Here is an 18,066-nt window from a genome sequence, read left to right as displayed (position 1 = left end):
CAGAGGTGATCTTGCATGCCTATTAGCTTCCCTCAGAAACTTGCCTTTATTGTCTATATCCAGCTGCTGCTTGTGTTTTCTCGTTATCTCTAGGGCAGGCACGCAGTGGCAGCCCAGCTCTCCCATGAGCAGAAAGGGAGGGTAGAAAAAAGAGTGGCCACCTGCTTACAAGGTCTGTTTCAGGCACACGCCCCCACAGCCACCTCAAGAGGCTTCATACCGTACCTCCATGGGCCACAGGTCTCCAGGTCAACTCATCAGTCCCAGAGCAGCGACCCAGGTCAGGCAGTGGCCTCAGGAATGCTCTGGGCTTCGGCAGCAATAAGGGAGCTGGGGGAAAGGAAGGCTGTGCTGGAGTGGGAACTGGAGCTGCTTAGGCACAGCCAAAGAAAGGAGATGGAAGTCAGTGCCAGTACACAGGAAGGACTGTTGCTTGTTCCGCCACTCAAGAGATGACACAGGCATACACTCACATACACGCATGCGCAGCAGTCCTGGAGGCAGGTTCTCATTAAATCATTTAGTGCCAAGATGGAAGACACTCTAAAGACTACTAGGGATATAAAATTAATTTATAAGAGAAAAAAGCAGGAATTTTAGGATTTCTTTCTTTCAGTCTATTCATTTGTTTATTTAAAAGCATTACAAATCGTTAAAAAAAAACTTGTTTACTTAATTCATAGCCTTGACAGTCTTTACATTTTCACTTTGTAAAAAAAAAAAAAAAAGATCTTGGGAAAAGGTTTAAAAAAAACCAAACAAAACCTAAAAAGGGTAACCTCAACGAAAGAACCTCTAACTGACTCCTATAGACCTGTGTGCCTGTGTGAAAGGCACTTTTTTATTGTGAGCATTTTTGGATAAACAAAAGAATAGACTAGGGTATCTGAAGTAAGGCATGGTTTTTGTATATTTCCTGCTCATTTTCCCATGAAGTTTTCACAGAATTCGGACAATTCTGCTACAAAGATTCTAGTGTTGATATACATTCTCAGAAATGTGTGGATTCCTCCTACTAAAGCTAGGACACTTATTACTACACATAAACAAATATGTATTTGGAAAGTTGTGAACAAACTAGGGTAGCGAGACAATACTAGTGGTAGGACAAGTCAAAGATTTCTGCGTGGGTGGTAGGATTAAGAGATTAAAGGAAGTCATTTTTAGCGCTGATTTTCATCAGGGTTATGAGCATAGTGTCAATCCTGGCGCTGTACAGAGCATGAAGAGAAAGCATGCTAAAAGGATTTGCCATTCCTGTCAATAATTCTGGCTTCCTCTGTTAGGGCCAGTTCTGCAGGACTGTTTATATCATGATGCTTTTTGCATTTAAATGCACTGGCTTCTATATATTTTCTCCCTCTCTTTCTCTTGTTTGCTTGTGTGAGTGTCCTCAATTAACACACTTATGCTGCTAGCATTTAGGAATGAGTTTATAAATCCTTTTTGTTTGGGAATGAGATCTGTCGTGTGCACAACTCTATTCCAGTCTAACATGTTAGCTATGATTTTGCCAGGAAGTCGTCCGTAAATGGCAATCATGTCATAACAGCATTCTTCCTTAATGTGATGGATCATTACAGCAAGACCTAATACCTCTTAGATAATATTATTGTTTGTCACCCACTTAGCCTTGGTGATGCATTTTCTTTTAGAGGCAAGCAAAACACATTGCATTTAGAAGGAAAAAGCAAATATTTTGTCTTGTAAATGTCCTTTAATTGATTAATTGTGTACACTCTGCTCTGACCCTTTTTATGTTGTTCCCTACTTGTGATGATTTTTAATACATTTTGAACTTTAACTGGATGCTTGAATTAGACTTGGGAAAGCATTCAGTTGGATAGTACAGCTGGGGTCCTCAGACATGGGTACCGCTGATTTAGAACAGTGATCAGTTGGGAAAAGCAGTCATACCTTGATGGCCACTAAGTGATTTCTTAATCGCTTCACAAATTAAATCAGGTGTTGGAATAGCAGTATAGTGTAAATTTACACCCCCGGTCGAGAAAACAGTTTAATGTCTATACCAAGAGCCTGTGAAGCTGGCAACACAAGTACAGATGCACTCCTGGGATTATTCCCATTATTTAATTAGATGTGAGACATGGTGTCTCTAATCCAGCCAATTAGGAGACTGTGCAATTGGAATCAAAATGACTAGTAGACAGTTGAGCTGCTAGCTCCACCGCCACTGTCCACTCAGCATAGATCTACATTAAGTGCTTCACCTCTCTCACACTGTCTGTCAAACCGGCAGATGGCCATGTCTGTTTTAGTGCCAGTACGCCATTAGAAAAGGCCAAGTTCTCATGTGAGAATGGATGCTGCAAATGAAAGCACTCCCTCATGGGATCTTGTAGGCAGGGATTTAGCATTCCTGCAGACATAGCAAGTGCAATCCTGTGCTTCCTGATTTAGATAAAAGATCATTAGAACATGCTCCACTGCACGTGGTCCTCTAGAGAAGAACAAGGGAAAGAAATGAGCTGATTTAGCTCATCAGCTGATTATGAAGGCCTTTGTGAGCTTAATCAGATGTGCTAGGGCTATAGACATGGTTTGAGTTCAAACTTTGCAGTACTTCTGACGAGGTCAAGACTCCTACTGCAAAAGTCAGACAAATGAGATTCAGGTTTGGTATCTACACCAAAGACCTCATCAACTCTGCAGCATTAACATTTCCAAAGAATGTCGTGACAGTGCATCTCTTTAACTGCCTGTTTTTTCCTCTCCACCTCATCCTGCAAGAATGGGGAAGAGAGGCAAGTACTGATACCTCACTGCCTCGTGGGAAATTTGCCTGCTATCAGCACATGGAGAGATGCAACAGACTAATGAACAGAGCTGCAGGCTGGGTGATGGGTGGCGGAGGGCTGAAATCTTGCTGTCATTTTCTCTTGGAGCTGCAGAAGTGCATTTTACTTTTCAGTACCACAGATGGTGACAGCAAAGAAAATGAAGAGCTTACCACAGGCTGCCGGCCTAAACACCACCAGAAATTAATGTCATATATTAGAATTAATTGCACCTTGACTGGGTAATAATACAGATAAGGAAGCAGGAATAGAAGGTAAGAAGAACAATGTGTTGAGTTCAGTGCGTGCAGGTAATCTGATGTGTCAATTTGGAGTTGTCGAATAGCTTTAGAGCTAGAATCTATGACCAGTTTTAAACAACTAAACGATGTTTCTGAGTCCTGTCTTCAAGAAAATATTCAATTATAAATTATAAAATGTTTAGCTCTTGTCCTTTCTTTTGTACTTCTTTCAGTATATTCCTCCAGCCATAGACTTTCACTCCTGACCCTAACAAAGGGGACACACACACCCCCAATTATACCCAGTAGGTACTGATTTTATATATAATGATGCTGTTTGTTTGGTTGATAGTTTTTGGTATCTCTTTTTACTTGTCAATTTTTGGGGGTTAGTTTGACTGCTAGTATAGGCCTGAATGAGAAGTACCCATCAATAAAAATTACTTAACTGGGAAGGTCGAGTAAAAAGTATAAATAAAAGTTGAAAACAACTAACTAAAAACAAATAAAACAATACAAGGAATATATTCCAGTCAACAGTGTTTATTGCACTTTTAAGTAAACAAGAAAAACAGATTCATTGGGAGTTTAGGCTGATCAAATTTTGTTTCATTAGTGGCTTTTTTTCTCTTTTTGGTGTGAATTATTTGGATATCAAAGCAAAACTAAATTGTGGCAGTTGGAAACTTTATACAAGGTAACGTTAAACCATATGCAAGCTTGCCTTTACTCAGGGGGGAAAATCAGAAGCTGCCTTCCAGTATTTTGTTTCATCTTTTGTTCTTTCCTTTTCTGAGCTTGTACCTTGTTTTTCACAATTGTGTGAAAGCATTACCTGTCACTTCCTTCTGCAGTCACTAGGTTGAGCTAAATTTATGTGTTCCTAAAAGTTAAAGCAGTCGTCCTTTTTATAGGCTGTGTTATTTAAGAATTAATCTAAGGGTATTTTATTGGATAACATGTTGCTTTTTCATATCAGACAAGACAGGCTGAACTAAAACAAAGTGTGTGTCAAGACATGAAAAACAAGTTATAGAAACCATGCCTTTTGTTCATAAAATGTGATCTTAAAATTTCCCATCTTGTCATGTGTTAATACACTTTTATTTCCATCTTACACTACACCATGTTCAGCATACTGCCTGCCTATTGGATTCTCTGCAGCACCATGTGCATCCTTCCATCATCCATGACTCATTTGAGTGTGCTTGGAAGTCAGTCCAGGACAGCACCCAGCCTTTCCTGAAAATGAACTGGAGCTAAGACGATGCCGAATAGTACCTTTTAAAATAGTAAGAAATGATGTGATAAAGGTGTTGGATCTGGCTGAACCCTCAGAATGAGGGAGTTTGCCAGAAGCCCATGTTAGTATCTAGCTTTCTTAATACCAACTCTCAGCATGCCAAGTCCCTTCTTCATTGAGGACAGGATGAAATTCTCTCTGCATACTGATTGTTTGAGTTTGTTGAGGGCAACAGAAACACATTTTGTACAATTGTTCTTGGATACAGGCACAAGTACATTTTTCTTGATAGTTTTAGTGTTTCCACATAAATGTTATGCAGCCTAGTATTGATCTCATTTATAGTTACTCTTATGGAAATTGTTTAGTTTTGCCACTGTTAACATTGCATTCTGTAACCACCCCACAAATAGCATCTTAAATTTACAGGCTTGGTTTTCTCAAAGGTTTGTCATGTCATAGTAAAGATAAGCCAGATTTTAAGTAGCATAGTAAATGACCTAGTAGAGGGGCAAGTGAAGTTCCATTACTGTTCAGCAGCATTGCAGCAAAGGTCATAAGATTAAAAATGTAGAAAAAGTTAGACATTCAAGAAATGCAGTGTAATGCACTCAGGAGACCAAGAGGCTTATGGAGCTTATAGTATCCAAGTAAGTGACTCATTTTATCCCACCATTCTGTCTAATTCATCAAAAGTTTGTGCTTCGAGAGCTAGTAGGGGACAGAGGTTGCACTGAACTCACTTTTATTTTAAATGTCTTAGAAATGTCTTAGAAAGATTTGTAGGCATGGACATACTAAGGAACTGAGACAAGGCATTTCAATGATGAGCTTCACCCAACATGCTGAAAAATAAGACACCTCAACTTTGAGGATTCTGCAGAGAAAGGTCATTTTTGATGGTGCTAAGGGCTGTGTAACTTGTAGCTAGGATTTCTTTCCAGTTTATCTGGTTGTTTATATGTGCTTTTTAGTTTATACCTTGGGTGGTATTACACATGGTAATGGTTCTTAACAAATATTGGACAAAATGTTGGAAAAGAGGCTAGCTTTGTTATATGCTATAATAAAAATGATTCTTTACTATTTTTGTTGTTGTTTTTGCTTGTTATTGTTTTTTTTTTTGGGGGGGGGGGGGTATGAGATTCACAGTGTCTCTGAGTAAATCTTCCAAACCAATAGCAAATCACTATGTCCAAGCAAAGCCTGTTGGGCAGTTATCTCCAGTAAGATTTAGCACCTGGACCACCATATGGGAAAAACTAATCTGAGTGTATGTGTGTGAGAGACATCAAGAGAGAGAAATAAAATACAAAGTTAATCTCACATAACTGGCAGATATATGAGGGAGCAGATCTTTGCTGGTACCTGGGAAGAAAGGGAAGCACAGACTCTGAACACTAAATCAATAGCCATCATGAGTGTTGGATGATTTACAGCCCCCATTGAGCCCTACTATAACTCTTCCACAGTTCAGACAAAAGTAGCTGAACATAAATGATTCTACCACACCCAAAGCATTGATCTAAAGTCAAACATTCAGTCCAGAGTAGAAGAGTACTGATGGTATGGAGGCTGTAAAAAATGTACACACAGTTTGTGCAATCTTTAAACCAAGGGTAAAGGACAGCAGTGGTGGTTGGTGAGGAAAGTTTCTGGGGAGGCTGATGCATGAATGAATACTAATTGAGACTATTTGTGTTACCTAAAGAAACAGACAATGATGTTATTTGACAAATGTTTGACTATTTGACAATAGCCCCAGCCAACAACTTCAAAAGCACAGGTCATACTACAGAATGCCACACAATTATATAATTTGACAGCCATGTTCGCCAGCTTTAATTGTGAATGTAAAAGGTCAAATGATCGCTACCCACTAAGTGATTCTCAAAAATAATTGGTAACACATACTGTTGTACTTCTATTGTAGCTAAATATGATGAGTTATCTGTATGAAAGGAGACAAATTTTATTCTCTCTGCCTTTAAAATGTTTAACTAGACACAAATTGTGTTCCAAAATTTGAACATTGCAGATCTACCAGAGAAAGGTGTCTGCTCTGCCTCCTCTGCATACAGTTTGAATCGCTGCAGTTATTTGTTCATTTTCGCTTACTGTACTGTGAAGGAATTGAAAAAAGTAAATATTTATTAAAATTAGTCATAAAATGTATGGCCTGGTTAAAAAAAAAAAAACTTGAATTGATTGCAATGTTTGCTTATTTAGAGTGAAAATTTGTCATAAAAGGACAATATTTTTGTTTAAGGCACATTTAAAAAAAATTGTCACTTAAAACACATGTTGACTGCGTAAGTAAATGATCAAAAGTATGGACAAGGAACAGAAGCTCAGGTCTTAGGCTTCACCACTGCATTCAAACACCATCGCATTGCGTCTTCACCTCCTGATGACATGAGCAAGATTTATGAGGCCACCACATGGATACGAGAGAAAATCTATTCTCACTTTGGTCATATCAAGGAAAAAGGTCATTTTTCTCCAGAGAGAGCAGGGTTTACTGGGTGGAATCTTCAAAGAAATGCAGTACTGACCTTTTGCAGAATCTGAACACATAAGACACATTCTTGTCCTCTTGAGAGTGAAAACTGAATCATGGCGGAAATAACTAAATAAACAAACAGGTTTCATTAACGATGAAGGATAAAAATGTATTAGTAAACTACTCAAGATCTATAAGCTAACTTACTTTTTTGTCACCACTGTCTAAATTTGGAATGATATATGGCTTAAATGGAATGCTAGCCATTCTGAAGCACGAATGAGCTGAAAAAATATTTTTTTAGTAGTATAGAACACCTGCCATAAACAATACAGGCTACCCTGTGCAGATTCGAGTTCGTATACATGTCTTTCTGCTGCTACTCCTTATTCTCTGTCTTGTGGGTATCCTATTCAGATTTTGTTTTGTTTTGTTGCTCATCATCATCCCAAAGCCCCTTGTTCACACAAGCCCCTGCTGCCTGATGACGCCTTAAACTCTGATTGATTAAGCAGTAAATGCACTTAGTATGCCCTGCCCTCTCTTCATTCACTACAGTCCCTCTATTTTATTTCCAAACCACCAAGCCCAGCTGTCATAAATACAATCAAAATGAATAAAGACCCCAGCTCTGCTGGATGAAATCGTTGCTCCAACAAACACCTGCATAACCATTGCATCTGATTCACTCTTTAGAACGTGTGTGGTGTCAGTAGAATTTAACTTCAACAGGCAATGAGAAATAACATGATAATGGAAATAAGGACCCTGAAAATCGCAGGTTACCAACTTACATACTACATATGGAGTAAAACTAGGACAATTACAGAATTAAATACTTTACACGATGTGGAAATTAAACAATTTACAGTGGCCATGAACCAGTGAATGTTTTAACTTAGTGTCACAGATAGCCAATTTAATTTTACTAATATTGGTAATCTAGTCTCCTATTCATTGCGAATTACACATGGAATGTCACACTGACCTAAAAGATTTGGGAAATAAATGTTGGCATGTGTTTACTTGATTTGGTAAGAACACCTAGATATTAGGTCTATATAATATATCAAAATATACAGTGCAGTCTGTATGTAATAAGACACATAATGAAATGTCAAAATCAGCTGGTTGGTACACTTTCGAGCAACATACTGGTGAGGTTAGCAATAGAAAAGCTCTACATACCCTCAAATTTAAGATGGTGTTCTGCACTTTCCCTCCACAGACAGCATTTCATTTCAATGTGCTTGGGTTGAGAGTCAAAACAACCAATTGAGTTACTGTCCAATAATCATAGTCTACAATGTACAGCTAAGGAAATCAAGTGTAAGATAAGACCATTAATTTAAAATAATATAATATCTTAACTTTTCACCACCGTAGCACCATCCAAGTCCCAGTCTTCATTTCTAGTTATCATTTTCTTATGAATAGTTAAGGTTTTGAATATAATTTTCTAATAACAGTACTAATGGCAGTACTATATATCTATTGAAACGTCTGTGAAATACATTTTTTTCTTTATTATTGTATATTATGACAATGCTGTAATATTTGAAGCCAGTATCACTAGCCTCTGGATATTGTCATCTTTCCTTTGAAATCTCAAATTGAGACTTGCTAAGTCTTTGATGCCTGATAAGCCTTCTTCCCAGTGTACCACAGACATAGCCATGCCCACTTCTTGTTGAATTCTGGGAGGGGAGTCATGACAAAATCCCTCCCTGGGGGTGGCATTGAGGCTCCACAAGCCAGAACCTGGGTAAATATTTACAGTTGAATGGAATTTCTTGTGCTTCCCCCTGCCATGTATTAAACCATCTCATTTATAAGTGCTGACTTAATAAATATTTATCAGAGTAGACATCTGCTATGGGACTCATTTAGAATACTGCAGACATTCAGCACTTCTTTCTCCTCCCTGTACAGTTATCATATGGATTCCAGCTATTCTTTTATTTGTTTTCTTCTAAATGCCACTTATGATGAATGACAATTATGCAGTAATTCTTCCCCTGAGTGACTGAGGTGAGGAGTGGTCTGAATCACCACTGTGTATATGTGAGAGATGCCCTTCTCCAATGTACAGACACTAGTGCACTGCAACACAGAGACAGATGCCTACAACTCCAGGTAATTGTTGAATGAGCAGTGAATAGGCTGTCTCTGCCTCCTCTCTGGAAAAGGACTGTACCATTGCTGAACGATGTTTCCACACCTTTGTTTTCAGAAATTTAAAGCACAGAACTGGCTTCAGCTGAATCATTTGTCATAAGCCTTTGTTGTAGTGTCCAACTCCAACTTGGAGATTTTCCAAAGCAATAAACCAGATAAACCAGAGTTAGATAATCATGAGTTAGAAGATGACTAACAGTTTGTCATTAAGCAACAGATGTGCTGCATTTTACAAAATATTTGTAATAAAGCACATGAAGTAATTAGATGTACAAGGTTCATCAAATGTCAAAGCTAAGTCTAACTCCATAAGTCAAAATGGAGTTCATAAATAACCAAAGAAGCTAAAATGCCTGTCTGTGAGTTCTGACTAATTTTAGATCCACTCAATAGCTGTATCATAGTTCAGTATGAGTGAATGATAATTGTGTGTGTTGGAGATAATAGGGGAAAAGAAGCTGGGGCTTTCTGGGTGAGCGATCCCATCTTTGCAGGCAAAATGCTGAGAGCAAAGCATGCATGGTGGAAGGATTGGGGTAACGATGGCAGTGATTAGAAACAAATAAAACTCTTTCTCTATTAATGTCATTGCACCCCAGCTCTTGACAGCACTAAACCGATTGAATGATTTGCAGAAAAGAGCATGAATGCAATTTCACTTATGTGATGGCAAACTGGTGAACCTCAAGGAGGAGAATAAAATTTCCCATGCTTGCTTTAGCAATATAGATATTGTGATAATTGGCCATTCTTAACAGAGTGCTTCTGAGTATATGGGAGACAGTTGCTGATTGCTATACTGTCTGAAAGGAGCTCCACCATCAAAAATTTATTAGATTATTGCAGATTGCAATGTCAGCGGTCCACAGAAAACTGGGAAATCGATATACTCAGCTGGATTGAAAATTTTAAATAAGATGTGCATTATTCTCAATGCGTTTTAACTCTGACCCCAAACAGAATAGTTTGGTAATCGGTTAAAATGTCAGTTTTCACAGGATCAACTTACATTTTAAAAACCATCAGTTGAAAGATGTGTTAAAGTGAACAGTTTCTGAGTGAGCATCAATGCGAAAGATGTGAAGAAAGCACTGGGGCAAATACCCTCTAATAGAAAAATATTTCTTAAGAAGCTCAGACTAGCAGAGTATGAGAAGAGTTAGAAAAACTACTGATGAATGGGGAAAATCTGCAGATATCTAAGCCTTCTTCTGTCAGCACAAGGGCAGCTTCTGTCAAATGCGACCTGACACACAACCTCCACACAAACTCCAAATAGCCTCACGGTCATAAAACCAGTGCAACACCACATAAGAGCTCTAATGCTGAGGAGGAGGGGTCCCTCTCACTACTCTGAGGTCATATTGATAATTAGCTCACACACCCATTACATTACCTCCCCTCTTAATAAAGTATACAGCTGTTCTCACCAAGCTTACAGTCTGTCCTCAATTATTGACCTTATATTCCATATACACACTGAGATAGTTGCACTATTTTCTTGTAGATGTCAGCATGTCCATATAAATCATAATGATTGGAGACTAATTTTGTGTTTTTCTTTTAATTTTAAAGTTTATTCTTAATCAAGACAAGCTGATCTTGGATCAGTACCAATGGGGATATTTATTGTAAGACATGATTTGATGTAGTACTCATCACCTCTGCTACAATCTTCAAAGTTGCAGAACTCCCGAGAATTACGGTCTACTTGATTTTTGTTTTCTTGCATCTGGAATTGTGACACAGGGACAAATTAGCCTATTATTAGGCAATTTGTTTTAATCTCTCATTCAACGAACACTATACAGCTAAAGTCTGGTGGATAAAGTTTGCCTACAGAAACAGACTCTTCAGGTTGTTACAAACAAGCAGATTAACACATGCCCAAGAATCCATATAGTGAGTTTGCAGTGGCAGCAAGCCTGCGTCAATTACCACAACATAATTATAGATACTTACACACGCACTCACATGAAAATGTGTCCATCAATATGATGAGGACCAGTATAATGATCTCTTTTGTCAGTTAACATATTATGAACAATCATTTCTTTTAGCCTGAAACTGTGTCAAGCTGAAGACCATCCAACCATGGAAACTGGAAACTGATACCAGAATAACCACTGTAGAATTCATCATGAAGCACAAAGGTGAACACCAAGCTGAAGAAGGCTGAATACAGCTTTATTTAAGTCAGTCTCTTACAGGAAACTGTCTGGAGGATTCCACAATGATCTTACAAGTGTCACAAAACCTTCATACTTTCATGGAGTTTGTGTACTTTGGATGAAGTGGTAGGGAGATCCAGGCTTCATCATGGTCTTTGAAAGGCCTCCCTGGCTGACTGTATTAATGTAAGGGCTTGAGTGCCGCAGGGCAAGGAGTGGAACGTCCAGACTCCATCGACGGTGACAGACATTTATTAACACACAATGAAGACAATGGCACTCACATGTAACGTAAACAGTGAACATAAATATGGTTACAGCTAAGACAAACACCATAAACATTATGAACATGAACAATGACCGATAACAATGCACACACCAACACAGGTTTAAATACATACAAACATAAAGAGACCACACCATATGCCAGTGTATGCTAACAAGTGGGCATGGTTACAAATAGGATGAGTCACAGTGAACAAGGAACTCCCACTGCACGTGGCGGTCCGTACCACGTGATCAGTGGGAAGGGGTGTGTTCCGTGACAATACCCCCCCCCCCCCAAGGGGAGCAGCTCCTGACGCGTCCAACTCCAGGACAGTGAACTCGAGGCAGCCGTGTACACATACACAGACACAACACGGCAATGCCTGGTGCCCACCCAACACAATGTTGACTAAGAGCTTCCAAAACGGGAGGTCTCTCAGTACATGAGGGGGAAATACAAAGTCAATGCCTCTCCCTGGGCAGTCCAGTAGTGCTCCATAGGCGCTGCTATGGTGTTCAGCTGTGGATCCGGAGCCGCGGCTATGACGTTCAGCAGCGACAACATCCTCGGAGGGACCCAGCCTGGACAGACAATATATCATACCCACTTGTACAGTGGGTGCACACAACTAGTAGATGCGCCTGTAGACACACAAAAGGCACTTCAGTGCAGCCCCCACTGGAAGCACAGGCACTGGAGACATGTCCATGGTCCTACAGGACACGCTGAGAGGCACAGCTACCCTGGTTCGGGACGTGCTGCTCTGGACTACGGTCCTCCTGTCACCAGCCCCTTAAGGAGATCTCCCGAGGCAGTCCTCCTCCAGGGCTTTGGGCAGACCCATCCAGTGCTCTTGACCAGTACACGAAAGAGGGAGAACATAGGCTACCTCCGTGCTAGTCAGGGACCTTGCTCTCTCCACCAGACCGCCTACACCACGTTCCCCGTGGCGCCCCTCAGCTCTCCCTGATCCCGGCTCAGTAGCCCTAGGCCCCTCCAAGAAATTCCAGCTGGCCTTTCCCTCCTCCACTGGTGTGGCTTCAAACATCAGTCGAGGTCCTCTCCCCAACCAGGCAGCAGCTCGGGATGTCACTAAGAACATCCCCATAGGAATACTGTTTGCTGCCGAGAGAGTAGGCATCTTGTGGTGGTCGGTCATTCTGTAACAGCCTCAGTGCCACAGGGCAAGGAGCAGGATGTATAGACTCCCTCGACGGTGACAGATATTTATTAACACAAGATGAAGACAATGGCACTCACATATAATGTAAACAGTGAACATAAATACGGCTACGGCTAACACAGACACCATAAACGTTGTTAACATAACCAATGACCAACAACAATGCACACACCAACAAGGGTTTAAATACATACAAATATAAGGAGATTAAACCAGATGCTGGTGTGTGCTAACAAGTGACCGTGGTTATAAATAGGATGAGTCACAGTCAACGAGGAACTCCCACTGCACATGACGGGTCCTACCACGTGATCAGTTAAATACCTTGTTAAGGTAAATAAAAATAAAAATAGAGCTCATACTATTGTGCTTGACAGTTTCCCTGTAATTTCTGGGCAGTAAAAATCATCTTGTTCTTTCTTATTTACCTTACCACCTCCTGCATCCAAGATCTCAAATAGTGAATGAACATTTCTGAACTTTCTGAAATTAAATCCTGACAAAACATAAGTTCTACTTATTGGTTCTAAATCCAAAATCTCAAAATTATCTGAGCTTGAAGTCAATCTGGATGGTGTCTTAATGAAATCCTCATCTGCAGTTAGGAACCATGGTGTACTTTTTGACTCTTTGCTCTCTTTTGAACCGCATATCAAATCACAGGTTAAAATGCCTTTTTTCATCTCTGCAATATTGCAAGACTTAGTCCCGTGCTCTCCAAATAACATGCTGAGACTCTGGTTCATGCTTCCATCACCTGCAGTTATGATTACTGCAAATCTCTGTTCATTGGCATCCAAAACAAAACCATCTGCCCACTTCAATATGTTCAAAATTATCTTACATGTTCGAAAATCAACCCACATCACTTCTATATCAGTTACACTGGCTCCCTGTCTCTCAGCACATTCATTACTCTTCCTACTTACATACAAAGCTCTGCATGGCATTGCACTTCCCTACCTAGCTGAACTACAGTCATACTGCCACACCCATACACTTCGATCTTCTAATACAGATCTCCTCTCCATCCCCAAGTTTAGATTGGTCCCTGTAGGAGGCAGTTCTTTTAGTGTCATGGCTCCAAAACTACAGAACCTTTTACCTCAATCTCTCCATCTCTGCTCTTCACTTTCTACTTTCAAATCCCAATTTAAAACATACCTCTTCTCTCAACATTTTGCATCACCTTTTTCTGTTAATAGATGTAAATTAATGTATTAAATGTGTTATTTAATGTGTTTTTGTTCCTTTTCTCTATCTGTATTGTTATTGTAAAGTGACCTCTAGTTTGAGAAAGATGCTATATAAATTAAACTTATTACATTACTTTTACATTTATGTAATGTAAATATATGTACATTGCAACTCTGTATGTACAAATGTATGTACATTTACATTTATACATTTATGTAAATGTAAACCTGAAAAATGAAAATCATGTAATGTCATTTCAGCACAGGTGACTGGTGCAACTACTTTCAAATCCCAATTTAAAACATACCTCTTCTCTCAACATGTGTTTTTGTTCCTTTTCTCCATCTGTATTGTTATTGTAAAGTGACCTCTAGTTTGAGAAAGATGCTATATAAATTAAACTTATTACATTACATTTACATTTATGTAAATGTAAACCTATTATTATTATTATTATTATTATTATTATTATTATTGTTGCATTTTTTCTGACTCTAATACCCACAATAAAGTCTTCTGGGTGCTTGAGATAGGGAATATAACTGAAATTTTCTTTGGTTTTGAAAGAGATGGTATTAGTGATGAGCTCTTGTACATGTTCTTAGCAGAAGAAACCTGTTGCTGGTACAATGTTCTATGCCATGAAATGATGTGATGTCATTTCAGCACAGGTGACTGGTGCAAGTTCTCATTATTAGGCAATCACAGGATGCAAATTAGCGCAGATCCTTTTTTAATTTTAGCGAAATTTGTCAAAGTAGGTGCATAGGAACCTACAGTTGTAAAACAGTTCTTACTATGCAGAGAGAAAAAGGCTCATCAGGTACTCATTTATACCATTTGCAAGACTCAGTAGCTGGTAAACTAGATAGAATTTAATGACACAGCCAACTCTAGACATACACAGTCTCTCATCTCATATAAATGTTGCACTTATCAGTGGAGCTGACGTGAAAAATTCTCAGGGCAGAGAGCTCCCCAGGTCCCAGCAGGGCAGCAGAACAGTGGTGTCAATGAGGCGACATTGAAGATGAAAACAAATGAGGCACCAGCACAGCCTACGTGCTAAAAAAAACTCATTAACCGTGAACATCAAAGGATGGCCTCCTTTTTTTGTCTGCTGTGTGCTGTGAACAAGTGGTGCCTGAGGCCTACAATAAGAACTGCTTTCATTTAGCACTGCTGCTGGGGTGGGTGGGTGTAAAGGAGCAGGTGTCTCTGTTGGGATAGGTAGGTGTGAAGGAGCAGGTCTCACTGCTGGGGTGAGTGGGTGTAAAGGAGCAAGTATCTCTGCTGGGTGTGTGTGCAGGAGCAGGTCTCTGCTGGGGTGGGTGTGACGGAGCATGTATCTCGGCTAGTGCTCACTGCCTCACTCAGCAATGAGCTTAGGCACTGAAATTAAATTAGAACTTGTTGTCTTTTCTCTCCACATTCAGACTAAAAAAGTTGCTGTGATCCACAATATGGTCATTCTTCTGCAGTGCTGTTAAAGAGTAATATTGCACACAGTCAGAGGGCACACAGTCCTTGGACACGACATGGCTCTCACTACCCACGTTATTGGACTTCATAGTCTTACTTACTAGCGCTTCACACAGACTTTATTCTTCAGACCTACTGTACATTTGTTCTCAGTTGGGTTAATTAAAATTCCTACAGATTAACACTATATACACAATTAGTTGTTTACACAACAATAATTTTATTAAATGCACAAAACATTTGTTTGCTATAACACATGTGAACATGTCCTGGTGGATTGCATTTACAGTTGCATTTACTGTGAAAGATCATAATGATATCACACACAATTACTCAGAAGATGAGAGGGCCTGGAATCCAAAATTACTTATTAGTACCACCAAGGAGCTTGTCATTTAGTGCTGTGTCTTTCCTCACTATATCTGATGGTTATCTAATTGTTGATGTAAAGCAAACATATTTAAGTAATTGTGTCTTCAGTAAAAAAAGACATAAAAAAGAATAAATCAAAAATAGCACTTCCAATCACCCCTTCCCCCCCACACAAAAAAAGCAATGTATTATCATAGCTGTATCATCATGGGTTTTAGAAGCTTTCACAAACAAGTTTTGGATTTCTCTGATTACAAAGGAAGCAAAATCCCAAATAAAAAGATTCAAAGTATATGTGAGCTTATATGTGAAAAAGGGCTAAAAGCAGAAGGTATTGTTTCATTACCACTTCAAAACCTTAGAATTATTTATTCAACCCAATTCCAGTACTTTGAGAAGAGCTCACAATCAGACAGGTCTTTAATCACTGCAACATAAAGAGAGTGGGAGGGAAGGAGAGAGGGGATGGGCCACACTCTTCTTTCATCCACTTAGTACACAAAAATATCCCTGAAACTGAAAATATTTCTTCAGAAGTCTCAACAAACATCATGAGGATTCTGAGCTCAGGGTTGTTCATAGTTGTCTTATACTGAAACCAACTTTGAACCCATCAGTTACTGAATTAATGGATAAACCAGTGCATTAATACTCTCTTCCTGAATTTCTTTTATGAGTTCCTATATAACATGTATTTAAAATAATTGTGTATACCACATGTGTAGGTAATGTTCAAAAGACTTTATCCACTAAAGTTTATTTGCAATTAAGCACTGAAAAGTTTTGTTAAACAGACATGCAAAATAATTTGAAAATATTTTAACAGATCAAACTGCTTAATTCAAAAAGTATATGCATTTTATCCCTTAAGAATATATTTCAAACAGCTAAAAAGTATTATGGTCATAAATATTGAGTACAGACTGGGAGATTCCATCAGATTTCAGCTCAATTACGATAATACAGAGCTCTGATTCGGTTTTGAAGCTTGTTTATGTATTTATATGCATTAACATTTTATTGTTATAAATGGAGTACTAGAACAGTAATAAGTCATCTCTCAGTTTATTTTAGAATATTAATAGTGCTTTATAATTGGTATATATTAAAGTAGATAAATAAGTTAACATCTTATTGGGCCGCATCCCCGAGACCAACGCCGAATGGCGAGGCCAGAGGACCGAACGACCCAACACGGGCCAGCACGAGCAAGACAGAGGGGGAAGGACAGGCACCAAGACAACAACAGATACACGGACGGAAAAACCAACAGGTACAGACACCAAAGGGGACAAAACGACCGGTACAATCAATGTCACAAGGATAAAGTGACTGGGACGGATACAACATTATTTAACAAGTTAGCGAGTCCAGGAAAGCCGATGAGAGTCCGGGCTGTTTCCCAGTTGTCGGCTGGGCTGCAGTCCAACCCACCTGCGGGGAATCGCCCCTCGCCGATTTGGGGGGCGGCAACCATTGCTGTCCCGCACAGGGGGCGCACCAGCCAACTTCCCCGTCTCTGGAGTGGGCACTGGTATCGCCTCCTTCCTGACTCTACGATGCTTCGTTATGGGTGCAAGAGTTCCGGGGCTGTGTGTCCTAGCGAAGAGAGTTTTCTCCTCGAATGAGGTCGCCTCTAGGTGTCTCGCGTCTGGTTTGCTTGCGCCAAGGGGATACCTCCATAGTCATCACAGCTCTTACGGTCGTCCTTGTAGGGGTCATAGGACCCAGCAGAGTCCAATTCCAAGTGCTTGTAATCCGGCTGATCTTTGTAGGACTCAGCAGAGTCCGACCCGTACCATAATCAGGGCTCCCCCAAAATCGTCCAGTGAGTTCCTCCCCTGTTGTGGACCTCGGGAGAGAGGCCAGGATGAGTGAGGGTCTCTCTGAGGCATAATAGGAGTCTATGGAGTCCGACTCCGACTACAGGACATCATTGTACCAGTCCCGGTTTCGTACGACTCCCCAGTGTCCGCAGAAGGACCACACTCACCTGGACTGCTCTCTTCTACTGTGGGAGTCAGGAGTATGCTCAAGAAAATGGAGGGCTTCCCTGCGAGGGCTATGGGAGGTCATTTACTTCCCTTCTTGCCCTTCTTTTTCTTCCCTTTCCCAGGCATCCTTAGTCAGTCGGTGTTTCTGTGACGCTAGGAGGCTAAGCAGGATGCATGGATGAGTAATGTTAAACAAACACATATATTTATTTGTACACAACACAACACAACAAAGACGTAGCACGCAGGCTATCATAGTCAAACACCGACAACACAAATGCGTAAATGATAGACTTATAGACATGTATGCTAATGACACAATGAGGAGCAGGTGTGAGACACAGGGAGGGTGTAGCCACTTTGACGAACACACACACACACACACACACACACACACACACACAGAGGCATTTGGGGGGAGGGGCCATACCATGA

General features: G+C 40.0%; 1 protein-coding gene and 1 long non-coding RNA gene across 2 annotated transcripts in view; one reads left to right on the top strand and one right to left on the bottom strand.

Annotated features, from left to right (window-relative positions):
* Positions 1-3,360, top strand: part of tedc1 (tubulin epsilon and delta complex 1) — a 14,519-nt gene extending 11,159 nt beyond the window's left edge. The window contains exon 8 of the mRNA XM_027014027.2: positions 94-3,360. Coding sequence (XP_026869828.2) covers positions 94-456 — 363 coding nt within the window. The 3' untranslated portion in view covers positions 457-3,360. The remainder of the gene's footprint in view (positions 1-93) is intronic.
* A 12,105-nt stretch (positions 3,361-15,465) lies between these two features.
* Positions 15,466-17,792, bottom strand: LOC113579869. The gene is made up of 2 exons (XR_003410918.2): positions 17,631-17,792; positions 15,466-17,478 (listed from the first exon to the last, which is right to left on the bottom strand). It is a non-coding gene; the product is annotated as an uncharacterized LOC113579869 (long non-coding RNA).
* Positions 17,793-18,066: the final 274 nt, after the last annotated feature.

Source organism: Electrophorus electricus, chromosome 13 (assembly GCF_013358815.1).
Source record: "Electrophorus electricus isolate fEleEle1 chromosome 13, fEleEle1.pri, whole genome shotgun sequence".
In the NCBI taxonomy this organism is placed as follows: domain Eukaryota; kingdom Metazoa; phylum Chordata; class Actinopteri; order Gymnotiformes; family Gymnotidae; genus Electrophorus; species Electrophorus electricus.
The sequence above is the reverse complement of the archived record's forward strand: the minus strand, read 5'-3'. Positions and strand labels throughout refer to the sequence as shown.